This window comes from Phycomyces blakesleeanus, assembly GCF_001638985.1.
Source record: "Phycomyces blakesleeanus NRRL 1555(-) unplaced genomic scaffold PHYBLscaffold_46, whole genome shotgun sequence".
In the NCBI taxonomy this organism is placed as follows: domain Eukaryota; kingdom Fungi; phylum Mucoromycota; class Mucoromycetes; order Mucorales; family Phycomycetaceae; genus Phycomyces; species Phycomyces blakesleeanus.
Window position 1 is genome coordinate 51634 of NW_017265192.1, and position 25531 is coordinate 77164.

The following is a 25531-nucleotide window of genomic DNA, read 5'->3' on the forward strand; positions in this document are numbered from 1 at the left end:
TCTGTTGTGATTTCAGATCGCTCTTTTTTAGCTGTAAAATCACACTACCATCATTTTTTTGGCCATAAAATTACAAAATTGGGTTTTTTTTTATATTATACACTTCTTTGATATAATTCTAAATTACATTGAAAAAGCACTTATACAAAAGTTAATATAATATTTAATAAAAATTATATATATTCTTAAGGTTTCACTTTTTCTATTTCAAAATAAATCATTTAAATATTTTTTATGTATTATAAATGTGAATATAAAAACAAATATTTAATCCATATATTTCAAGGGAACGAGACAAAAGGTTGTGATTTCATTTTTACTGTGGCAATATTTTTGCGTGATTTTTCCCTTTGATATATGGAACTAAAATATCAGATTTTTTTATTTCACATGTTGTGAGAGGCGAATGTTCCATTTTTGGATTATTTTTCGTCATGGTCGAATCATCATCATATCAAATATTATAATTCTAAAAAAAGACTTTTAAAAAAAATTGCGTACACTTTTAGTAATGTGCGCAGTATTTGACTTGGTTAACGACTTAACAATATATGAGTATAATTATGATGATATGTGCGGTAGATGTATCAAAGAATTACTTGGCATACTATAGTCATGGCATGGAGCAGTATTTTATCTATTTATAATTTTTTTTTTGGTATATAAAGACCTTGATCAAGATCTCTTAAAATCTATATAATTTTTTTTATAATTTAAAACAATCGACATGTCCAATAATCAAAAGAAAGACAGTTATGTTATCTGCAAATGTCCAGACTGTACAAAGTTGGATAGCTGTGGAAAGAAACAGAAAAGACAAAATGCACAACGACACTATGAGAAACATATAGTGCCTGTTGCCAAAGACGATGCAATGGGTAAATAACAAGAATAACTCGAGCTGTACATGTAAAATTAATATAAATTAATTCATAAAATAGATGTTCCTGAAGAACATTTTGACGACATGGAAGTAGATAGTATTGACAGTGACAATGACAATGATTATGATTACGAGAACGAAGGCGAAGGCGAATATGAAGACGAAAATGAAGAACAAAACATTGAATTTGATCAAGAAGGTAAGAAAATAAAATAAAATAAATGAACAAAATAATAATTGAAACTGATATATATTTTTTTTATTTTTTATTTTTTATATGATTATAATTGTAATTATATTTTTATTTCTACATCTTTACAACAATTATTCCTTTCCAGTTGACTTACCTTTGTCCCAAGAAGAGTCCATCTTTACTGCCGAAGATACAATTACAGGAGCATTTGTGGTTGATGGCGATGAGATTGAAGAAGGCGATACCGGTTTTGATTTTGAACAAGAAGAAAACTTTGATGAGACCAGTGGGACCTCGATAGTAGAATCAGGTATGAATTAATACGGTATAGACAATTAATCAATATATTAATTTAAACTAACTTAACCTTTGTCTTCATAGTTCGTCCTTCGTCTTTTGATAACATGCCCTTGTATATCCGCTTTGTTGCAGTATTCATTGTCATATTTCACTTGATCTTTTTGGTGGAAAGCGGTGGATCGATTCTCATTGAATTTTGTAATACTCTACTGTCTCTCTGTGATATGTCTGGCGCCCTTCCACTGACGATCAATAGCTTGAAGCATAAGACAGGATTTAACATGGCAACAGACGGAATGACAGTATACATTGCATGCTCACAATGTCATTCGATTTATCCTCCGGAAACAAGTCAAAGAGTCTGTACATTTAAGAAATTCTCTCAATCTGCCATTTGCAACAACAATCTCTTTAAAGTGTCAACCGGAAATCGTTCTCTTCCAGCAATGGTATATCCATTCAACTCTCTGAAGTACGCCTTGCAACAAAAATTTTCCAAGCCAGATTTCGTGTCCAAGATCAATTTGTGGAGAAGTCGTCAAATAATTGAAAACACCAAACTTGACATTTTTGATGGTGCAGTTTGGAGTGATATTAAAGACATCAATGGCAGACGGTTTGTTGATGATAGCCAATCTTTAATGTTGACTCTGAATATCGATTGGTTTCAGCCATTTGATGGACGAACACATTCCAGTGGTGCGATATATCTCTCTATCAACAATCTCCCACGGAGTGAACGCCTTAAGTCTGAAAATGTCATTCTTGTTGGTATGATGCCTGGGCCGAAGGAAGCAAGCACTGACAGCATGAATCATTACTTGAAGCCGCTTGTTGACGAATTGTTGGAGATGTACATTGGTGTAGAAATGACAGACTCACAAAATAGAAATATTGTTGTTCGTGCTGCATTGATGTGTGTTGCCTGTGATATCCCTGCCGCTCGCAAAACCTCTGGATTTACTGGCCACATGAGCACATGCGCCTGTCACAAATGTCAACGACAATTCACGACTATAAGGAAGACCAGCAAGCTTGACTACTCTGGATTCAAGTATAGCAATTGGGTGAGACGCACGAAGACAATGAATCTGGAACACGCTGTCAGCTGGGCAAATGCATTGAACAATACTGAGCGAACACGCCTAGAAAAAGAAAACAGCACTCGGTGGTCAGAGCTTCATCGGTTATCTTACTTTGACCCAGTCCGCTTTACAGTTATAGACCCGATGCATAACCTCTATCTTGGAACTGCAAAGCGAATGATTCAGATATGGCGCGAGTGTAACTACATCAATGAAAAGAATCAGTTAACTATGCAAGAGCTTGCCAATGGTATTGTTGTACCTTGTGGATATGCGCGTATAACAAAGAAGATTGCCGATGGGTTTTCGTTCATGAAAGCTGACGAGTGAAAGTCGTGGTGCGTCATATACTCTCTATTTGTTCTGAAGCATGTGCTCCCAGCCAAGAATCTCGAAAACTGGATTTTGTTTGTTGACGCATGCCGCTTACTCACAAAACCTTCGATCAATGACAAAGAAATAGACGAAGCCCACAGTAAACTCCAATTGTTTTGTACAAGATTTCAAACACTGTATGGAAAATCGGCCGTGACACCGAATATGCATCTACATCTTCATCTTGGCGAGTGTGTTCATGACTTTGGGCCAATTTATGCTTTCTGGTTATTCATTTTCGAGAGATACAATGGTTTGTTGAAGAATATCGAAACAAATCAAAAAGGCGGCTTCGAATCAACAATGATGAAGAGATTTTTGGAGAGAACATACATTGGCAGCTTCATACAATCTTTCGTCAACCATCTCCCCCAGTTCGCAATTGACTTTCTGCATCGCATTTCAAATAGTCAAGATCAATTAGCAGCATTGCATCCATCTTCTACTGCCAGTACCTTTTCTCTGTCTGACTTTGTTGAATATTCGTTAAACCCTCGTCATTCTGCTTTGGGTTGTGAGCCGTTGCCCCCTTCAGTGTTTCTGATTAAACTCGACCAAAGGATTACAATGTGCAAGGGACATTATGAATGTTTACTGGAGTTTTACAGACACGCGTATGGCAGTCACGATCTTTTTGGCCATTATTCAAACTGCGAGTCTAACCAGATTTTTGTCAATAACCGAATTGAGAAAATGAAACGGATATCTCTTCTTGGACAGGAATACTCTTCTGGATCTTATTTCCGCGCCTATTATCTTGAGAATAACAGTGAAGATAAAGCAGCGTTTCCTGGCCGTATACTGTATTTATTTCAACATTTAATAACCATCAACGAAACTGTCATCACCCATACTTTTGCGTTTGTTGAGTGGTACTCTAGTTATTCTTCGGGGAGTTACCAGCCAATGTTAAATGAAGGCATTGAGCTCTGGAATGAACCTTCTTCTGTACTTAATTATGAATGTATTATTCCAGTACATCGTTTATATTCACCAATCGCAATTGCTAAATATAGGTTTACTATAACTAGTGAATTTAAACGTTTAGTAATCCCTTTACCCCAAAAAATAGAAGCTTAAATAATATTAATAAAATACCACTTTGCACTCTTTTATCAATTTATTAGAAAATGTTTGATTTATTGTCTTATTGTTTCTTTGACCATGATGGCAGCTTGTTTGCCTTGGTCTTACTAAGCTGCTTATCTCTTATTCCTTTAAATTTATGCTCGAATGGACGGATATTATTTTTCTTATCATGAGCTGCCTCATAATCCGCATCAAGTTCATCAACGAACCTATCTCCCTATATGTCAATGTAAGTATTATTACACACCATCCAAAAAAATAGTTTTTTGTACTATACCTCTTCGCTTCTCCAGCTTGGGCGGAATCTCCAAAAAAAACTCTTTCTGAGGACGAATCCTGTTCCTCTTCTTCTCTTTCATAATCACTCTCAAGGTCTGACATGTAATCAGCATGGAGAATACTGTCAACATTCTCTCCAAAGCTGTTCACAAAGTGTGCCCGATTGGCTTTCAAGGCAGATTGTCTTCTTTCACACGACTATATATAAATATATAATATTTCTAATTTAATATCACATCTAGTATATTGTGTGCGTGTGTTTTTTACCTTTACACGTCGCTGACAAAGACAGGCCCGTCGATTCTCTTCCTGCTTCTTTTCTCCTGTTTTTTTTTCTTGCAACTTTCTGTTGCCAATGTGCCGCACAATCTTAGTTCGAAGAGTTGGCAAGTCCACCTTTTTCCCCTCTTCTTGACGACGAAGGTAATTGGTAACAGACTTCAGAACGAGTCTGTTTCCCTCACTGTTTTTATTTTCATTGGTATTGTATTGGTCATACAATTTCTCTTCACTCAAATAATCGCGCAACAATTGCTATAATATGAATGTATATTAAATTCTATCTACATAAAAACATATTATGATTACTTACATCCAATGTTGGTTGACGTCCAGGCGACATGTCTTGCTCAACTGCATTACTAGCAGTGGCTTCAGCTTTCTCAGAAGATGTGTTCTTCAAAACAGTGTTTAAGACACCATTCATGGTATCAAGTTTCTCGTACACATCATGGATGTTACGAGTTCTACCTGACGAATCACCTTCAAGATTCAACCGAGCTCTCTTTGGTGCTAGTGGTCTTTGATTGCTCACTGTTCCCTGTGAGTGTTGCAACATTATCGTCCTTATATCATTGGTATTTCTTGGTGGGCTTTTTTTTGATTTTTATAAAAAACGAAAATAAAATTAATATAAGAAAATTGAAGACTGCCTGGTTTTAATCTACCTTCCCACAGAAGGTTCTTCACCAAAAGCATTGTTAACTGAATTGTTATTGAGATTTCTTGACATTGTGAATAATAAGAATAGCTTGTTTTTTTTTAAATCCAAAGGGTCTACTTATATTATGTTTAATTTGGGCTTTAAGTTTTATTCTTTCTCAGAGAACACCATGATCTATTACGTAACAAGAACAGCTTTGAATGTTTCCACTCTTGTTGTGAGTATTTTATGTGTTTCTTTAATTTAATTTTCAATCCATGTTTTATTCTTATATTATGTATTAGTATTCGAATAATATGATTTTATACTATACTCTGTTTTTCATATGTATTAGCTGCTGGCATAGTGCAACTGCGTTTTCTTTCAATTCTAAGTTACAGACAAAAATTATTTTTTGATTTATTTATTTTTAAAAAAAACCCCGAATTCATATTTAATAGAATAACCGCGCCCCTCTTTTTTATTTTCTCTTTCTTTAACCTGCTCTTCTCATTTTGTCTCTTTTTATATGTCTTGGTAAGCTTACTCTTAAGATCTCAACTTTTATTAATACTTTTGGCTTTTAGAATCATCTTAATATATATTAGATAAACAATACACTCAACAAGCATTCAAAACAGTACAGGTAATAAACAATCTCCTAACTAAAATGAAACACCTTGCTGACTAAATATTTTTTATTTTTAAAATGATAGGGCTTCTATCCATTTTGTAATAAAAGATATTTTGCTCTTGACACTATATACTTTCTGGTATTGTCAGTCTATGAAAAGGTAATATATATATAACTCAACTTAAATAATGTAACTTATCAATTCTTCTTCTCAGATAAATATGTCACGTCTTTTTTTCAAGTCATACTGGTTTGCCCCCTTTTGCAAATGCGTGTCTATAATATGTAAGTAATTCAAGTGTCTTTACAATCAAAGCGTACATATTAATAAAGTTGTTTATTTTATTTCTTGCTTTTTATTTAAAAGAAAATATCAATCAAACGGATTTTTATTCTATCGCAAGATTTGTTATGAACCCCCATAAATGATCTAGTAAGTATGTTATTTCATTTTATTTCATAAAGAAACCTGTATTAATACTTCTGTATCTTTTTTTGCTCTAAACTAATGTAGTTCCAAACAAACGTATTCTCCAAGAAAATACCAAGGATTTCATTTTCAGTTAAAGAAGTGTAAAACCAAAAAACGCGCCGAATACATGAAACCGATAAGGTAGGGAAGTATAGTATAAGTTAGGTCATCCAATGTATTCAAGCCGTCCAATAAATGAAAGTATAACATGTATACAAGTCGTACTATTCGGATACACACTTTTAAAGAAGTATTAGCGGTCCATATTAAATAGCTAAATATATTTTCCAACCATTCAAAAATCAATAAAAACCATTTTTTCCATGAGATTCTATTTCAAATGCGTCATCTCTTGATGATGTCAACAAGATCTATTTAAGTTTTTTTTTACAATCATTCATTTGAATGCTGGTTCCTGTCAGATTTCAGACTGATTCTAGGTCGATTTTAGTGAGGTCTATCCAATAATATCATGTAATTAAAGCAAATAAAATTTTTTAAGAGGTAGAGAGTTCAAAGCCAATTCCTTAACAAGTAGGGTTTAGGTACGGTTTGAAGTTATGGGTGAATACATAACCAGAATTACAGACAATTATAACATTTCAAGAAAAGGGGGAATTATAACTCTCAATTTATCTATTGATTTTAGTATCTATAATCTCATCATTTGGTTAACTAAATGAACCAATTTTTGTAACAAATACCGGACTATAATTGAACATAAACCACCAATTTTTGGAGGATTTAAACAAAAATTAAGCTACTTAAATCGGTTGTCTTTTGCAGTGTTAGAGCACTTGCATTCTGAATTGTTGTTGTTGTTTGACATATTGTATGCGTATGTTTTATTTTTTAAGTCTTTAGAATTGACAAGAATAGAAAATTGTTCAGGAACACAATTTAATATATATCTTTCCAAATTATACCAGCTTCCAAAATGACATAGTTTATTCCAGTTGTTAAAATAGGCAGTTCTCTAAACAGTAATTGATTGCCTCATTCTAAAATACAATAATACACGCTTTTGTTAAAACATGCTGTCATGTACATTTTATTGGCTGTAGAGCATATACAACAAAAATATTTGTAGTAATATCACGACCATTAACCTCATCATACTTATAAATAAATATTACAACAATAAAAAGCTTTATTATCTCACTCAAAAGATATCATTTGGTTTAAGTTCCCTACAACTATTGACTCTGCGACATGGCTACAAGTCCCAAAAAGAAATCTTGCAGACATTTTTTACAAAAAAGAGTAAACTCGTTTTTTTATCCAATAAAACAGACCGAACATTATCATCGCCGTCGAAAATAAAAAAGACAAAAGTGATGGAAATTTAAGCTACCACTCCACAAATAATAGTACCCTACGCCATAGATGAAATTACCCTATTTTTCCAGTGTACTTTGTTCCATTCAATCCTTAAAAGATCAATATGAAGTAAATTTTCATCAATCAAATAATCAATAAAAATATAATTATTTCTCTTTTTTTTAAAAAAAAAACCTTCTGTAAATTGAAACAATTTTCAAAGTGACTTAGTAAATTATGAAAGTTCTTATTTTCTGGTATGTAAGCTTCTTTTTTGGTTAAATATTTATGACCTACCAGGAAATATAGACGTTCTATATAATTCCCAAATATCAATCATTGGGATTATCCCCAATAGTAACATTATTCAATACTTATATAGCAATTAGCAATTAACAAATAGTATAAATATCATTCAAAATATCAATCAATAAAGACTATCTTTTGCTTACTATTGAATTCTCTTCTCTTACTATTTGTATCTCTGCTCTGTCACGTCTGGCACACAACAATGATGCGTGTGGTACTTTGTTATATGTATGGTATGTACAAGAAAAGCAAGATATGGGTAATAATAAGGATTGAATTCCATAATGAGATAGGGTTATTTGAATTGGAAAATGATTATAATAAAATGTAAATTAAATAAGAGAAATTACTTCTAGAAGGAAAAATAGAAGAAATTTTAGAAGAGAAAGAATAGCTAGAACTAGCAAAAGAAAATGATTAATACTAATGTAAAATAAACTAAGTTAAGAGAAGTATTTAAAGAATAAAATATTAAAAATTAACTAAGAGAATTTCTAAGATAATTTTAAAATGAAAAATAAAGGGAAAATTTAACAAAATGAAAATTGTAAAATTTGAGGGGAAGAAAAATAATAGAAAAATAATAGAAAATAGTCAATCTTTCATGAAGACTTGATAAAAAAAAATAGTAAATGGAAGAAAAAATTTACAAGAGAGATTAGGGAAAGTAGACAGTATCTTTAAAGAAAACTTTTGCATCAGAAAAATTTGTCAATTGTTTATTAATTGATTTTGAAGGGTTATTTATACTACTTCCTGGATAAAATTTATAGCAAAAATAGATTGTATTGATGTCTAGAAGATAATTGTGATAAAAAATAGATACAATAATTGTAATCAGGATTCGTCATAAAAGAAAAATAAATAAAGTTATAATATATAACTACAGAGGATGGAAAAGATTGGGAAGAAGTATGTTATAAAGAAATAAAAAAACTACAGTTAATAATTTTGATAAAGTGTTATTGAGAGGAAAATGTTGTATTTAGTGTGTAAGAAAAGTAAGAAAAACAAAAGAGGGAGAAACTAATTTCGGGAAAGAATAAAGGGAAGGGAAATTTGTTTTCAGAAAATTGAGAGAAGAATAAAAATAATATAAATAAAATTATAATTGGAGGTTTGAGACTTTGAGCCTGATTAAAAAGGTTGAAATCGATTGAAAATGGGACTGGTATTGCGGCCGATCAATAGCACAACGCACCATGTCAACTCTATAATTATAGCTGAATAGCGCAGAGGAAGCGCGTTGGGCCCATAACCCAAAGGTCGGAGGATCGAAACCTCCTTCAGCTACATTTTTTAAAAACATTTTATTTTTGTATTTGTGTCAGAAATTATTTTGATGAATCCGAGAAATCGGGATAATTGACTGCAGCAGTTCTGTGTGTCAAAGATACCTCATAGATAACAAACCGCAGTAATGTCTTGTAAAGATTAACCACAGTAACATCTTCTGAGCATCAACCGCAGTAAAAGGACTTCTCTTGTAATTAAATAGAGTATAATAGTTTACTGCAGATAATGCACAGTATTAGTTTAGAAAACTATATAAGACAATTCAATTCCTATCAATAAAAAGTATCTTTTATCCTCTCTTTGATTTTACATATACTCTCCGATCCCCAGTGGGTTTAACCTTTTGACTTTGCCATAGTAAAAGGAAGACCATCCCAGATCAGAAACGACATTTGTCAGAGTTGACATTGGTGAACAAAATTGGAAGTTACAAGCAACCAGTAATAGAGAAGGTGTTATCCAATGAAAAAAGGGTGACTGCTAGAAAATAAAGATTGGACAAACCCAGTAAAAAACAAAAATACTCTGACAAAAGTTATGGAAATGTATAAATTCATGCAGATAATGATATACAGATCTCTAACAATGCAAAAAAGAAAATATTTCTCTCTCTTTCTTTTTCTTTAATTAATTTTACTAATAAAAAACACTTCTTTAAAAACGAATATTAACAATACTGCAGCTATTTGCTATCTTTTTTGCCACAGAAAGAGAAAACCCATTACTAAAAGAAAAAAGAGAACTGTTTACAAACGTCTCAATCTTGAGACATGGTCAGATGCAAAATGCAAGATTGAACTTTGTTTTACTTTTTCAGAGGTAGCTTACCTTTTAGAAGCTATGATTTGCTATAAGCCAAGTCTCAAGAAACTGCTAATTTTTTTAGTTATGTATTTACATATTTAAATTAGATAAAGCAAATATGTGCTTTAATGAAACTCACTCCTGTGCTAAGCTTTAAGCATACTCAAATCTACAGTATCCATATGACATGCGAGTTTGCTTTTGCTCTTTTATTGTACTAGTATGCCTTTCCACGTCACTTAATTTCCATAGAGACAGTTTGGGGAATGTCAAAAGGCAACATTGATTGTATCATCAATGACTTCTTAGTGATACTTTTGGATAAGTTTAAATATGGACTTGAGTTTGATACTTGACAGTTTTCTGCAGAGAATTGCAAAACATTTGCTGAAGCAATTTATGAGAAATGTAAATATACAAACTTCAATACTCTTATACAATATTTTCTGTTATTTTTTTTTAAAATATCTAATATAAACCTAATCAATAAATGTATATTTCTTTCTAGCTTGGGTCTACAAGCATATAGTCGGTTTTGTGGATGGAACAATGCAAAAAATTTGTTGTTCACAAGAGAAAGCAGACCAAAAGATTATATATAATGGATGGAAAGTAAGTTACTTTTTTGATATTTAATTAAAGTATGCATCTGTATAGTAAAACATTTGTATGTTTTTGTATTCGTCTTATGATTTGAACAGCACATCCATTGTCTTAAGTATCAGGCAATTGTGACACCTGATGATATCACCAATAGCCTTCTTGGTCCTTTCACTGGGTTCACTCATAATGTAAGAATGTTTGATGAGTCCAGGACATTGGATTGTCTCATCTTGCATCTGAGTACTTTAACTCCAGAAAGAAATAGTGGTTTACACTATGTAATTTATGGTGACCAAGCATATCAAAAATTACTATATGTTTATAGACCATTTACAGTATATGAGATAAAAGACCATCGTGAGTTATTTGATATAATGCTTTTATACTTTTGACTTACAACTTCCTACTACTATGTTATATATAGCTTCTTTGAAAGAAGTTAACAGAAAGATGTCACAAACAAGAGTGCAGGTCGAGATGGAGTTTGGGAAGGTATCACAGTACTTTAAATACTGCAAATATCATTAATCTTTCTCAATTGAAAGAGGTACAAAGTCAGCAATAATATACTTTTTATCAACTCTTTTCAAGAATATGCATACGTGTATAAATGGTTCAGCAACCACGGCAATTTTTGGGCCGCCACCACCAAAAATTGAGGAGTACATCACCGGACTCATACGTAAATGACAACCAAGAGACACAATCAATAATGTGAATACTATTTTGGACAATTTGCCTAACTTAGTTTAGTCTTAGAACTATATAAATAAAAAATGATAGTTATAAACCTAACAAATCTTATATATTAAATTTTATTACAGTATTTTTGACATATTATTATCAACAAAATTGTTTTTACAAGCTGTTGTAGAAGAATCAAGCACTTGTCAAAAAAAGCCTCTTGCTTTTCCATGTGCTGGTCTTGTTTTTCAAGATGGTGATCTTGCTTCTTCAGAAGAGATAAGATCTTTCTGTTGATGATGGCCTCAGAGTAAACATCATCACTGTTTTCAAACAGCACATCACTGCTGTCATCATATCTCTCAACTCTCTTATCTTCTCTCTCATCTTCCTCATTTCCAGTCAAGGTTTCAGCAACAGCTTGTTGTCTAGAAGAAGAACTATTTGTGTTGAGCATCTCTGGTTCTGAGTGACTATATAATGCTATGTGCATTATTTCATCTCCTCTATTCTTGGCCAATATTGTCTTGGCAAAATCTGATACTTTCTTCAGAATTTTTCCTTCTTTAAATTTATCTTTCTTTAAATATAAGTATTAAGTTAATAATTATTTTATTGTTTTCTATTTTACATATATGAAGTACTTACTTCTTGCATTGTTTCGTATGTAGCTCTTCCAAGTGTGGTTTGCAACATGGAATCTAACTTTGTCCATCTTTTGCTATGAGATAAACTCATAACTTTCTGGTACTCTCTGAACATTTTGTTCTTTTTGTTTTTGATACATGACTTCTTTAATTTCTTTGGGCTTTTATCACCCATGGCATTGACAGCACTTATGATTTTGTTCCATTCCTGTGTTCTATTTCTGTATAGCTGAGAGTAGGGATGGAACTCATGATAAGCCTGCATCAATGCAAGCTTTCTTTTGTTATCCCATTTTCCTCGAGATGAAACTTTCATTAGCACATAATTAGTGAGTAGTTAAAGTAAGTTTTATGAAAGCCTCTCAAATTTGATGATGTTATTCTTTACAAAATTATATATCATAAAAATGCTATTACCTTTCTTTTTGATAGCACCGGAATTAATAGAAGATGTATTGTGATTCATAGCTAGGTAAGTATAGAGTTTATATTAAATGTTTTCAAGAGAGATATAGTTAAGAGTATAAGAAGAGTTGATATGTGACAAAGTAAGATTAAAGGAAGATTAAAATATACTTTTATTAATGTTTTTATGTCTTTTATATTAGCAAGATATATATCATGTATTATCATTAATAAAGTGGTAAGAATAATATAATAATATACATAAAAGTCTAAATTAAATTCTGGCAAAAAAGTACTTATTGAAAGGACTAAAACTAATAAATCATATCAAATATGCACCTCTTTTTTTAAATAAACTTGTTCTTTAAAGATCAAATAAATTAATTACATATACAATAGATATCTCTGGCTACCCTATCCCTTGATTTGAGAGTGAAAGAATAGATTTAATTTTGAGGAAATAATTAATAGAAAATGTTAGTGGAAAATTAGGAAATTTGTAATTTTCCACATACATTTTTCACTAAATTGCGTCAACCAAAAAAATTGTATAATAATCATTGGAAATTAAATTGCCGTCTAAATTGAAAATAGATAAAATATTCAATTTTTCACTAGATAACACCCTTTCTAATGGTTGACTTTTTAGAATAAAAGATCTTGACTTTGCCAATTGGCCTTTCATATATGTTTTAGATGTTTAAGATGGTGAATATACTTATAGAAGATATTACTGAACAACAAGCATCTAAGACATATTATCATAGCTATTCTTTTAGCCAGAAATCAATCATCATTTTATATAAGTAGTTAAGAATTACATTTAATAAAAATCATCTTTATTCTTATCTAAAAACTATTCTTAAAAACTTAACAATCACCAGTGGTATTGTTTCTGTGACTTAATTACAAGTGGAAAACCTTTAATTTCTCAAAACTGGGAGCAGTCACGTAGACAGCCAAACTTTGTTAGATCCGGGTCAAACAGAAAAAAAGCAGTTTTATAAAGCACTTTGATTTTTTTTTCAAGATTATCAAAAAAAAGTCAATAATTTTATTTTTTTTATTACTATGTTTCCATCAAAAAAGTCATAAAATAATATCAGAAAAGTATGTTTAAATAATTTTATTATTTTTTTATTGCTTTTTATACTTTTGCTGAGGAGCAACACCGGTTTCTTCCATTAGAGACAAGCAATCTCTCAAAATCTGGGATGTTATGTCCATCCCAGAACCATTCTTCAAGTTTTTTGAACAAGCTTTCAGAAACTTCATCAAGCTCAAGCAAATGCAACTCATTTTGTGCTGTAGCACTCTTCTCATTTCTCTCAACTACCTGAACTTCTGGGTTCTGGACTATAGGAAGCTTTTTAGTTAAAGAGTATTGAAGTCCCATCATTCTGCAGACCAAAAAATATGTTTGCACAAATGATTAGGGTCTGGACAAGAGCAGACTGACAGGAATTCCTCTTTAACCAAGAGCTCGTACCAAACTGAATTGTCAGTAAAGGAGCGACACTTGTACATCTGTAATAAATATATAAAAATTGATATTAGTATGATTGAACTCAATGCATTATCAGTTATATAGTCTTACCAAGTTGTCTTCTACAGTTTCAATCATGCAAAGAGCATCTTCGTGATCAACGTCAAAAGCCTTCTTCTTCTTAGCCTTCTCAACATGAGTGAGAACAAGCTTCTTGAACCCATACATAATCTTGAGACCCTCTTATCTATAGTCATGCTCAACTACTTGGGAGAGCATGTAAACCAACCGGTCAACCCAGAAGTTTCTTAATCTTCCCAAGTAGTAAGCTTTCAAGATATGATGATAGGATTCAATAAGACTGTTCGTGTGGAATCTGGGATCCTAATAAAAAAACAGTAAAAACAGTTCATAAATAAAACATTATAATTATATTAGCTTTACCAATCTCCAGGCCATTAACCAAAGGTCACACTTAGCATGCCAGTGCATAGCAAAGTATGCCACAGATTTCTCATGGCCAGCAAACTTGGAAACAAATTCCTTGTATTGCTGGTCAAACGCCTCCTTAGTCTTGGCATACATCAGTAAGTTGAGGGCCACCCGAACTGCATCTCGCTCATGCTTGCTTTCATAGGTGGCTCCAGTAATTTTTACCTACAGCATTAGTAAAATATAAGTAATTATTAGTAAACTTTAAGAATGAGTGTATTAACATAATTTACATCTTTTTTGATATGCATCTCCCATGCTCTCTTGATGTGCCAGTGGCACAAAAGGACCTGAACCGACTGGCCAAAGACTTCCTCCAGGGTACTAATCTTGACTGGACTGCAGTCAATCATCACGAGCTTGACATGCAGGCTACAGTTGGATTTAATCCTACTGAGCCATTTTGACAAGATTGTGATTAATTCTGCATTAGTCACAAAGAAACAGACTGGGACACCCTTGTTCTTAATGTTGCTTCTCACAACAATCGTATACAAATAAAAGTGCTTGTTGGAATCCACCAAGGATTTGCAAGTCTTGTGAGTGAAGTCAATGCACCACTTGTCTGCTGACTCAAGAATCTGCTTAATGCACTGCAAAAACAGATCAATTTTGCATATGTAAAGTATACCTAAGTTCTGATAGCCAGAATAGGTAAAATTGTAGTTCAGCTCACTTTTGTGAGTAAAGTATTTGAATAGTACTTTAAGCTACTCTATTGGCTACTGGCAGCTGTGTAGCATTAGAATGCAACATCAAACTCAAATAAAATAAAAGTGTGTTTTCTTTGGTCTCTTTCTTTACTATTAAATACTATTGTAAACCTTTCTTTTCATTTTAAAATGGTTCCTATTCGCAAACCAACTGTTAGAAAAGAGTGTCGATGCTCTATCTGTAAAAGCAAGACACTAGGATTCGATTGTGTATCTGTTAAAACATTTAAACGTCATCAAGAAAAAGATAATCATGATATTACACATGTTCAAACGCGTATATTTAATACATTTGCTTTACTTTACTATATTTTATTTTATTTTATATCATTTCCTTTTTTATTATTTTATATAATAATAATAGTACTAACACTAATAATAATAAATGTGTAGCCCATGAAGACACATGCAATACACTTAGTAGTACTGTTTCTGAGCCTGTAAATCAAGAGGGAGATAGTTTTGAATTTGAGCAGGAAGATGTTGAAATGAATTCTGAGCTTAGAAGTAAGAAAACTTATTTTATTACATTGATTTATTTGGGTCTAACATTCCGCTTTTGTAGACCTAAATGACACAAATACCATTTTGGATATACGGACAAGAAACCAACCTTTCTCTGAAACAGATTGTGTGTTTGGCCCTGAAGATAATGTCCAGTATACAAGTGACACTTACAAAGAAGAAGAAGAATATGAAGATGAATCCGATGTTGAGATAGACAATGATGAAGGTAGGTACACAGCTTTAGATAATATTATATCCTAGAAAATAGAGAGTTAATCAACATTCTTTAAAAAAAATCAAATTAAAGATTCTTCATTAGAATCAATCTCCGAATTGAATTTGATTCACCGATTCATTGTTATTTCAGTTGCTCTATTTGTCTCACTATACGTCATGAATGAAGGAGCTGTAATCCTGATTGTCATAATCAATAAGATCCTGCAGTTTTTGTTTGACCATTCTGCCTTCCCATGAGTGTTGCTGGCCTCAAAAGTTTGGCCGGATTTGAAGCATTGACAAGTGGTGTCAAGAAGTGTGTTGCATGTAGCAAATGCCATGCCATATATGATAATGAAGCCGCCCCTTTGTGTTGTATATCACCCAATTTTGGTAAAACCTCCTTGTGTGGCAACAGCTTGTTTAAGTCTGATCCCGGGTCAAAAGCACCCAAAAAGACATATGTATTCCACTCTGTCAAGAAAGCCCTAAAGACGTTTTTTCAATGCCTGGATTTTGAAAACAAGATCAACTCATGGAACCGCGGCCCAAAAATAGATAGCACTTTGTTTGACATGTACGATAGTGCGATGTGGAATAATATAGTAGACGTAGATGGTATACCTTTTGTTGATACCAAGCGATCACTCATGCTCACGCTGAACATTGACTGGTTTCAGCCATTCGATGGTATTACCTACTCCTGTGGTGCCATATATCTTGTAATCAATAATCTTTCATGCAGTGAGTGGTTCAAGAAGGAGAAAGTGATCCTAGTTGGATTGATGTCAGGGCCCAAGGAAGCGAGCACATCTGATATCAATAACTATTTGAAGCCTTTGGTCAATGAGTTGACAGAGCTGTATACAGATATTAAGATCAAAACTCATCAATGTCCAAATGATACAACTATCTGAGCAGCCCTTCTCATGATTGCCTGTGATATACCTGCTGCAAGGAAAGTATGTGGATTCACATCTCATACTAGTACAAAGGCATGCCACAAGTGTAAGTGTCAATTTTTGATGTTGGCTGGAACGAGTTCTGTTGATTATTTTGGATTTGATTTCTCGAAGTGGCTCCTTTGCACTAAGAATGACAATCGTAAAGATGCAGAGATCTGGAGAAATGTAACCAAACCAACTGAGAGACAGCATCTTGAAGTTGCACATGGTGTTTGCTGGTCCGAACTGCATTGTCTTCAGTACTTTGACATTGTCTGCTGTACGATCATTGACCTCATGCACAATCTTTTCTTAGGCACTGCCAAAAGAATGCTGGAGAGATGGGTTGTGGATGGATTAATCGATAATAAAAAACTTGTTGCCATGTAAAAGGCTGTTGAGAAGGTAGTGTTGCCGCCCGATTACATGTCACTTGGGACAAAGATTGCCAAGGGATTTCCCTATATGAAGGCTGATGAGTGGAAGTCTTGGTGCCTTGTGTACTCTCTTGTGGTTCTAAGGGATGTGTTGCCGTTGCCAGAGTTCAAGAACTGGATAGAATTTATTAACGCATGCAGATACTTCACCAAGCCTAGCGTTTCTGAAGAAGACATTGAGAAAGGACACAAATGCTTAGAAGAATTCTGTAAAGGGTGTGAGACATTGTACGACCTGGACCTTCTCTCTCCCAGCATGCACCTGCATCTGCACTTACGCCAAACAATGATTGACTTTGGGCCCGTTTATGGCTATTGGCTTTTCAGCTTTGAAAGGTACAATAGTGTTCTGAAAAATATCAAAACCAATCGAAGAAATGGGTTCAAATCGACATTTATGAGACAGTTTATTGAAGAGTCATGGAGGGGAGATTATGTTCGTCGACTTCTGAAACCTATGCATGCACTTGCATGTTTTGAAATTTTTCGATAAGTTCACCACCAACAACAACAACACTAACACCAACACCTACCTCTCTCACTCTTTCTCAATTTCCAAATATCTTGAAGCTTCACAGAATCTTTCAATGACAATTCGTGGAAACGAGCCCCTGCCACCATATGCCTTGCCATTGAAAACAAGACCATTATCATTTATGCCAAAACATGAATATGATTGTCTTGTAGGATACTATCAAGCTGCATACAAGAATCCACAGATCTCAGGTTGCAAAAATGTAATTGATGACTCACCTTTCGTCAATGACTGGATCGAAATGGTGAAGTCCGTTGATCTTCTTGGGCAAAGCTACAAAGGGTGCATTGGCACGAATGGCCATGGATCATACATACAAGCATATTTGACTGAACAAACTGGGTCGGAACATGCGTATGTTGGAGAGATTCAGTACCTTTTTGTTCACAATTTTAGGCCAACTGTTTCTTCTCTAACATACGGAAATTCCCATAGTAGTCAGCATGTATTTGCATTTGTCAAATGGTTCAAATCCACTTCGGACAAAACAAGAGAATTAGAAGAAGTTGAGTTGTTACAGGATGAATTCTACAAGCAAGATTTTCAAAGCATTCTGCCAGTACATCGGATTCTCCTAACCGTTGCAATAGTAGATTACAAAACTACAAAAAATGTCAACAAAAAACTCGCGATTCCTTTACCAAAAAAAAATTACTATTAATTCTCATACACACACTTGCTTATATATTTATACTCTATTATTATTATTTCCTTTAATCAATTCAATTTCAATTATTACTATTTAGCCCTACAACAGAACATAGTAAAAAAGAAAATGTTTATTCATTGTTGATTGCCCAACGAGGCAATGACTGGGACAGGGTGGCAGGAACAGAGCAAGACAACAATGTTGCTGGATATCTGTTCATTCTTGACTTTGTTCTCACACCCACATTTGACATGTGATGGGTACGATCAATGTCGTCAACCATTGTCAACAATCAGTTGAACTGTATTTATTTTTATTAGTTCTTTATTTTTCTTGTTATAAAACTTATTTATTTATTCTAAATATTATTTACCTCTTCACTTCTCCAAGTGGGGCAAGCCACATGCAAACACCGTCGTGGAAGATTGTCCACAATCTCAATATCCGACTCACCATCAGACATTGCATCCTTCTGAAAGAGTTTGAGATAAGCCTTCTCAACAGGGTTTCCAGTCTTATATCCCATTGCAGCATCAATGGCTACCCAGTTGTCCATGTATGTCGACTTGTGTTGGATAGACATCTGGTTATATAGATTGTAGCTTGAGAAAATAGTAATATACCAATTAATTCTTATATAGTATATACAAGCCTGAAGAGTACAACTGTTTGCTCTCCCCTTGCTGTTTTTCTTGGCCTTCTGCTCAGGAGACTCGTGAAAAGTACTATGACTGTGCTTGTACCTGTTCTTTATTTTATCACTTATCACCCGTGGGTGAGTACCAGCTAGACGAGTCTGGGCACTAATGTAGCTCTTCAAGTAGTTGATAACAGCTATGTTATTGCGGTGGTTAATCTTTTTGTTCAAGTTCCACTTCTTCTTACTCTCGTTCTCAGCAACAAGAGCAGGGTCGTCAGACTCGAACTTCCAGTCCCACAACTTTTCCACAAAAATTTCCTAAATACAGGTTGTTTAATAAGTTGTTGATACTAACATATATTAATATTAATTACCAAGATAATGACAGAAACCCCGGCATCACTGAGGGAGATCTGGGGGACATAGGATGGCATCAGAGATGGTTCTAGACTAGTCATATGAGTCTGATTGTTGGCATAGGCAGTTGCAAAGTCTGCAAATGCCGTATGTGTCTTTCCAGATGTATCAACAACAACGCCCATCCTGTTTTTAAAGGCTGTCATGTTGCTATTGACAGCAGCAATGTCATCCTTGACACCATTGATACTGTTGTTTACTTTGTTAAACATTTCAATAATTTCCGTGTATTGCTGATCTTGGATAGTTGCAGATGAGAAACTGGGGGCAATTTCTCGAGGTCCAACACGGCCAGCCAAAACACGGTTTGCAGAGGTAGATATACTTGCAGATGCTTTTCCTTTTCCTTTACAGTCTGTTTTTCTGCTGCTATTGGAAGACATTTTTTCTTTATTGTATTTTTATTAAAGTTTTATACATTAATAAATTATTAAAATAAAATAAATGTATGGGTTGAAATATATTTATTTTTGTTTAATCAAAGATATACATACAAAATAAGTTAATATAAAGTAAATTTATAAAATAGCTGAGAAAATGAAGGGATTATATATTATTTTCTATAAAATCCTTTATAATCTTAAACAACTTCTTTAATATTCAACATAGAACTTAGTGTTACAATATAATTTTGGACTATTCATTTTATTACTATTGTATTTTACTAGAGTCAATTCTTATCTAAACTGCCTTCTGTTTGAAAGCCCATTTTTTTTCTGCTTTTTCTTTATTTTTTTCTTATTTCTTTTTTTTCTGTTTCTTTTCCGCTTTATTTACTTTTATTCTGATTGATGTATTTGAGTTCACACCCTGGTAAGCAATTTGTTTTTATTATTATATTGTTATATTTATTCTTAATGTTTTTTCTTTTATTATTATTGTGGTTGCTGATAGTATTACAAGTCTTTGCCGTGTTGATTAATGGACAAGAACAAAAAGATAAAACGCGGTTATTGTGTATGTGTTTCTTTATTAATTATTTTTTTCTCTCCTCAGCTCATTAGCTCTTCAGCTCATTAACTCCTCAGCTCATTATAAAGACATATCAACAGCAGAAATTTATCTGGTAAGTCTGAATAATTTATTTATTTATTTTATTCTTATATCTAATTTTGTTTATTTTCTATCTCTGTTAGTACTGCCAACATTTCTATGTATCTGATTGAATGGCTTGTCTTTGAAAACTGGTTTTCTTTGGTAAGTAATAAAGCCAAACTTTATTCCATGATCTTTACTAATGTGTTTTATCAAACCTTTCAGAACAACAGTCAATGTGGACTATGCCTGGTTCTGACAAAAGTACTGGTAAGTAATCATACTATTTAAATTAAAGAAAAATAAATATTTATATAATCTAATATAATTGAATAATTTTTTAGCCTTCTCTTACTAGTGAAATACCATAAACACGCGTTTCTTTTTAGGATTCAATTGTATTGGAAGTATTTATATATTATAATATATGAAAGGGTTTGTTATTATATTAATTATGTAGTAGTCTATATATTAGATAAAACTATATATTGTCAAGTCATATATATTATAAGCAAGAAGTTTTTTTTTAAATAAAAACAATTTTTCCAAAACAATCCCTATAAAAATATTTGAAATGAAGTGCAAGAAGTATTGCAGTAGTATGGCATGTGTGAATCCTATAGTTTAGCCATGCATAATTGTCCAATAAAAGTGTTTAGATTCGGAAGACAGTATACATAAATTCTGTTTCTTCTGTTAAATGATCCAATAGAATATCATTATTTCAGTAGACAGTTTTCTCTGTAAAGTAATCCAATAGAATTCTACTATTTCAGTAGACAGTTTTCTATCAAAAATAGATTTTTTATTGGAATCTCTGTTTCAAATCAAGTTTAATTTAATGTAACATCCAAGAAAAAAAAGATGCCATAATTTGATTATTCTCTCTGTGATTAAATAGTTTAAAAGAACCTTACATCTCTATATGGATCATTATAAGTTCAGAAGTTACATAGATAACTCACAGGTAACATAACATATTGCAAACAGAATCTATAAATGCCAAATCTCAGAATTTAATTATTCTGTCACTCAGAATTTCCCATACTATTGCATATGTGTAGAAATCTAATTCCTCAGTGATGGTTAGTAATATTCTATCTTTTTATTGAATAAAATAATATATCTTCTTCTGCCAAGGAGAGATTCACGAAACAAGATATGGCCCATTATCTTGATGAAAGACAATGTGAACTAGATAGTTTCTTTCTTTTTCCAAGAACTCGATCCATTGCTCAACACTTGCCTTATCAATAGCGTTTTTTCTTGAAAGCTTGTTCAAACGAGTATTGATGATATTCTGCACATCATGGTAATTGATGCGCAGACACCAGGAAACTGGAAACGCCAAGACCAGCTTCAAGCTATAACACAATTTAGTTAGCAAGTTGGATAAAAAGAAAGACTATTTAATACCTCTTCTAAGCACTGAGGATTGATGCAAAGGAGCATCTTGATGGCCTTCCAATCCATGTTATTGTCCGCATGGGACACAATCTACTGCCTTACCTCAGCAGGTAGTCTTGAACAGACCATGTCCTGGACTTTCTCAGGCTGATGGGTGGGATGCTGCCACAAGTAGTCTATGACAATGTTACTATTTCGCAAGGTCTTCTTAGTGATTTTGGACTTGCAGCCATCCTTAATTAATTTGGTTTGAACCCTTTTGGCTTTCTGATTGCCAGCGTCTTTGACTAGTTTGATCTTCTTGGGTAAACCCTGGTGGTCACAGACAAAGTAACCAGCTGTTACAACGTCTTTGGGACTGGCAGTGCTGGTGGCCTGGGATACATGAGTGTTGGTCATGTTCCAGTTTGAGTGTCTTTTGGCCGAGTTCTCAAACCAAAAAGAAAAGGCCTCTTCAATAGCAAAAGTCTCAGTTGCTTTGGGGTTAGCACTATTGTAATTGGATGCAATGCAGATCATGTGGTTATCGTTGATCTCGTTGATGCTGAAGTTAGTGTGGTTGGAGCTCATTATAAGTGTAAATGTTTTATTTTTTAGATAAAAGTATAGGGAAAGGGAAAGATGTACCTGAAAAAAAACAATAATAATAACAATAGAATGTGCTGGACCAAAAACAATCTGAGAAGTCCAGTAAATACAAGACTGCTTTCAGTTTTAAGAATTTTAACTTATTGATTACAAGTGCCAGAAAAGAAATACCAGATTGAGACTTGACACAACAAGCTGACAAGAATTCGGGTATGACAAATGCCTGACAAAAAGTATATTTTTCAAGATGTTTTACTGTGATACAGACAGTTGCCTTGCCTTCTGCCAGAATTGAACTGGCGACCTTCTGCTTACTAGGCAGACGCTCTGCCAACTGAGCCAAGAAGGCACTGCTCTTTCGCTTAAGCATTTGATTTACATGGTTCCACAATTTATTTTTGACGAATCCACATATAAAGTGTACCTATCCATCAACATCTTTATGCAAAACGATCCATCCGTCACAAAAAACGCACCTCCCATTGCCAAAAGTAGTGCAGTCCTTGTCCTTGGTATCCCAGCTGTCAGCAAAAAAAAAATTCAGCTCAATCAGACAACATCACACCATCTGCATTCTCAATCCCAATGGTCAATTTGCAAATTGGCAACATGCAGGGATTGCCTACTGAGCTTACCTCATTCCTGACAACATTGCAGGCCCAAATCATGCATGTGCAAAACAGAACTGACCAGTTAGAGCGACTTGCAGCAGAGAATGCAAGATGAACCACTGAATTGGATCAAGCTAGAACAACAATTGCTAATCTGCAGCGGCAATTAAGATCCCAGATTATCTCCTTATTTTATCTTATAGAGAGTTTGAATTAGTATTTAATTTAGTCATATGGCTTTCTAACTTTAATGACAGACAGTGGCTTTTGCATCCCACACATGGCATTTTTTTCAACAAATAATCACTTCCTTTTTTCTTAAAAACAAACTTCAATTATGTCTAACAACAATATAAACAACACTATTTATGATATTTCCACCATTCAACAAGTCTTGATCAACTCACCTTTGGAAGGAATCAAGATGCTTCCTTTGAATTTGACAATATTAGTAAAAGCTAGTGAATGGGAAAAGTGTCTGGAGCGAATCAATGTCTTATGCTCAACAAAATGGAATAAAAAGCATAAATATTCTGGAAAAGGTTTAGTTTTTGGAGAGACTAAAAAATGCCACCGTGCTGGCCAATATATAACAAACTGTCAATTACGTCTTGCCCAGAAAGATACAAAGGCATACTCTTGTACAGCTGCCTTAAAAATTATACAGCATCTCGACAACCCCAATGTTGTTACATTTTGCCAAACAAGGGCACATGTAAACCATGTTCCTGGAGACTGGGACGAAGTCAGAACTCTTCCTTTGCCTTCTGAAGCCGTAAAGATTATTGAAGATCAGTTGAAAAGTGCCAGCAGCTGTAGAAGTACAAGAATTTCAGTTCTTAGACAGATTGATAGTTGGGGAGTTGGTGTTAGAAAGCCTAATTATGAAGAAATTTACAACAGAATGAGAAAGGTTTGTCAATAAATATAACAGAGCTTTCGTATTAAATTAATATTTATATATCAAATAAATACTTGTATATGAAATAGATGACTACTTTGTTATATATGTTTGCTTCTGATGAAAATGCATCTATTTCCATCTGGTTAAATGTAAAGCTAGCAGAACAAAACTATTGCATTTTTGAAATCAATCTTTCTGTTTATAATGACAGTAAAAAACAATTTGCCTTTGGATTTCAATCACCAATGCAAGTTTCAATCATGAGAATCTCACAATCTTTTTGTCTCGATGCCACCCATTCCATTTCGTCCAGAAGCGACGAAGTATTATATACTTTGGTCACTTGCCATCCTCAAACAGAAAAGGGATTCACTGTTGCATACATGGTAACAAACAACCAGACAGCCATACCCATCAAAATTTGGCTTGACTACCTGTGCATCAAGAGCAGCTTCGTACCAATGAATATCACTATTGACTGTAGCATTATGGAGGTTAATGCAATCAAAGAAGCATTACCTCATGCTACAATTCACTACTGTGATTTTCATGTTTTTCGCGCTTGGCAGCACAACCTTGACAGCAAGATTAAACTTAATGCCTCTTATACATCAGAACAACTTGGGAATTATAAGACTGCACTAAAGAACTACCTGAGACACATTCTCATTGAGTCCAATGAAGACGTGTTCCTAAGAGCAATTGAAGATTTTAAACTGATGGTTCAGGATCAATCTCAGTTTTTGAAATATTTTGAGAAGAAATGGACCGAGAACAAAGAATTGTTGCAAAGATGGGGGTGCCCGTACGTTAGCCAACAACATCAGAGATATGTGACAAACAACTATGTAGAATCATGGCACAATCAACTCAAGACAATCTACTTTGGTCGTGCATGCATCAGAAGATTGGATCGACTGATTTTTATCTTGACAAATGATGTGGAGTTCTATTTTGAACAAGAGGTTGAGCGTATTCACTTCAACAATGGTAAGATAGGTCCCATTGATAATGAGTTAGCAAGAAATTCTTTTGTTGCTTCAAAAATCCAAAATGACATGCTCCCTTCCATGATTCTCAACCCTTTGGGTGAGACTGGTAACAGCATGGATGATTATAATGGTGAGTGGCAAATAAGATCTTTTGTAACAGAAGATAAGTGGTATACCATCAATATATCAAATGACTTGATACAAAGCTGCACCTGCCCAAACTTTCTGACCCACCAGATCCCATGCAAGCATTCACATTTGTTGAAGCATTACTGTGGGGCAAAATTCAGCTTCATCGAGTAACAGGAGATAGCAGGAGTGGTATTGAACCAACAAGACGCTGTAAATGCAAACAAGAACGAAGTTGAGGAAGAAGTAGAAGAGGAATTAGAGAGTGGAGGTACTGCTGAAGATAGAGGTGTATATGTCTTTGACAAAATTGCAGCTTATTCTGCAATGATGCATCACGGCTTTGTAGATTTTCAAACTTTGAAGACAATTCCTGGCTTAGATCAAACAAAGGCAGATCTTATAAAAAGAGCACTCGCAGATACTTTGAGGTTGATGGATGAATATAGAAGTAAGAACCCTTCATATTTTAGAAACATGAATACTCAGAGATAATAATAATAATAATAAATATATATCATTAAAAGAT

At 33.6% G+C, this 25531-nt stretch overlaps 11 protein-coding genes and 2 non-coding genes across 13 annotated transcripts; 7 read left to right on the forward strand and 6 right to left on the reverse strand.

The window, feature by feature from the left end:
- Positions 1-727: 727 nt before the first annotated feature.
- Positions 728-3916, forward strand: PHYBLDRAFT_176224 (hypothetical protein; the record flags this gene model as incomplete). The annotated part of the gene is made up of 6 exons (XM_018437693.1): positions 728-878; positions 942-1082; positions 1222-1386; positions 1458-1910; positions 2526-2738; positions 2844-3916. The coding sequence occupies 6 exons, from the start codon at positions 728-730 to the stop codon at positions 3914-3916; spliced, it is 2196 nt and encodes a 731-aa protein (XP_018283344.1).
- Positions 3917-3983: 67 nt separating this feature from the next.
- On the reverse strand, positions 3984-5216 carry PHYBLDRAFT_176225 (hypothetical protein; the record flags this gene model as incomplete). Its single annotated transcript, XM_018437694.1, has 5 exons — positions 3984-4142; positions 4169-4402; positions 4472-4738; positions 4797-5076; positions 5152-5216. The coding sequence occupies 5 exons, from the start codon at positions 5214-5216 to the stop codon at positions 3984-3986; spliced, it is 1005 nt and encodes a 334-aa protein (XP_018283345.1).
- Positions 5217-9082: 3866 nt separating this feature from the next.
- PHYBLDRAFT_t302 lies at positions 9083-9154 on the forward strand. The gene has a single exon. It is a non-coding gene; the product is annotated as a tRNA-Met (tRNA).
- Positions 9155-10148: 994 nt separating this feature from the next.
- Positions 10149-11092, forward strand: PHYBLDRAFT_71023 (hypothetical protein; the record flags this gene model as incomplete). The annotated part of the gene is made up of 5 exons (XM_018442394.1): positions 10149-10181; positions 10321-10369; positions 10470-10573; positions 10663-10921; positions 10989-11092. The coding sequence occupies 5 exons, from the start codon at positions 10149-10151 to the stop codon at positions 11090-11092; spliced, it is 549 nt and encodes a 182-aa protein (XP_018283346.1).
- Positions 11093-11179: 87 nt separating this feature from the next.
- PHYBLDRAFT_153551 (hypothetical protein) lies at positions 11180-12361 on the reverse strand (the record flags this gene model as incomplete). Its single annotated transcript, XM_018433184.1, has 4 exons — positions 11180-11239; positions 11427-11828; positions 11897-12204; positions 12313-12361. The coding sequence occupies 4 exons, from the start codon at positions 12359-12361 to the stop codon at positions 11180-11182; spliced, it is 819 nt and encodes a 272-aa protein (XP_018283347.1).
- Positions 12362-13447: 1086 nt separating this feature from the next.
- On the reverse strand, positions 13448-15034 carry PHYBLDRAFT_153552 (hypothetical protein; the record flags this gene model as incomplete). Its single annotated transcript, XM_018433185.1, has 7 exons — positions 13448-13700; positions 13760-13827; positions 13898-13999; positions 14054-14170; positions 14231-14443; positions 14512-14871; positions 14993-15034. The coding sequence occupies 7 exons, from the start codon at positions 15032-15034 to the stop codon at positions 13448-13450; spliced, it is 1155 nt and encodes a 384-aa protein (XP_018283348.1).
- An 86-nt stretch (positions 15035-15120) lies between these two features.
- On the forward strand, positions 15121-15759 carry PHYBLDRAFT_153553 (hypothetical protein; the record flags this gene model as incomplete). Its single annotated transcript, XM_018433186.1, has 3 exons — positions 15121-15268; positions 15385-15498; positions 15557-15759. The coding sequence occupies 3 exons, from the start codon at positions 15121-15123 to the stop codon at positions 15757-15759; spliced, it is 465 nt and encodes a 154-aa protein (XP_018283349.1).
- Positions 15760-15968: 209 nt separating this feature from the next.
- PHYBLDRAFT_176230 (hypothetical protein) lies at positions 15969-18291 on the forward strand (the record flags this gene model as incomplete). Its single annotated transcript, XM_018437695.1, has 3 exons — positions 15969-16178; positions 17052-17568; positions 17666-18291. The coding sequence occupies 3 exons, from the start codon at positions 15969-15971 to the stop codon at positions 18289-18291; spliced, it is 1353 nt and encodes a 450-aa protein (XP_018283350.1).
- A 346-nt stretch (positions 18292-18637) lies between these two features.
- Positions 18638-19719, reverse strand: PHYBLDRAFT_176231 (hypothetical protein; the record flags this gene model as incomplete). The annotated part of the gene is made up of 2 exons (XM_018437696.1): positions 18638-19237; positions 19294-19719. 2 exons carry the CDS (start codon positions 19717-19719, stop codon positions 18638-18640), a joined length of 1026 nt encoding a protein of 341 aa, XP_018283351.1.
- Positions 19720-21678: 1959 nt separating this feature from the next.
- PHYBLDRAFT_153556 (hypothetical protein) lies at positions 21679-22348 on the reverse strand (the record flags this gene model as incomplete). Its single annotated transcript, XM_018433187.1, has 3 exons — positions 21679-21735; positions 21788-21832; positions 21881-22348. 3 exons carry the CDS (start codon positions 22346-22348, stop codon positions 21679-21681), a joined length of 570 nt encoding a protein of 189 aa, XP_018283352.1.
- A 237-nt stretch (positions 22349-22585) lies between these two features.
- On the forward strand, positions 22586-23092 carry PHYBLDRAFT_153557 (hypothetical protein; the record flags this gene model as incomplete). The annotated part of the gene is made up of 3 exons (XM_018433188.1): positions 22586-22599; positions 22685-22878; positions 22911-23092. The coding sequence occupies 3 exons, from the start codon at positions 22586-22588 to the stop codon at positions 23090-23092; spliced, it is 390 nt and encodes a 129-aa protein (XP_018283353.1).
- Positions 22643-22715, reverse strand: PHYBLDRAFT_t307. The gene has a single exon. It is a non-coding gene; the product is annotated as a tRNA-Thr (tRNA).
- Positions 23093-23314: 222 nt separating the features above from the next.
- Positions 23315-25497, forward strand: PHYBLDRAFT_71016 (hypothetical protein; the record flags this gene model as incomplete). The annotated part of the gene is made up of 4 exons (XM_018442393.1): positions 23315-23890; positions 23968-24871; positions 24902-25003; positions 25211-25497. The coding sequence occupies 4 exons, from the start codon at positions 23315-23317 to the stop codon at positions 25495-25497; spliced, it is 1869 nt and encodes a 622-aa protein (XP_018283354.1).
- Positions 25498-25531: the final 34 nt, after the last annotated feature.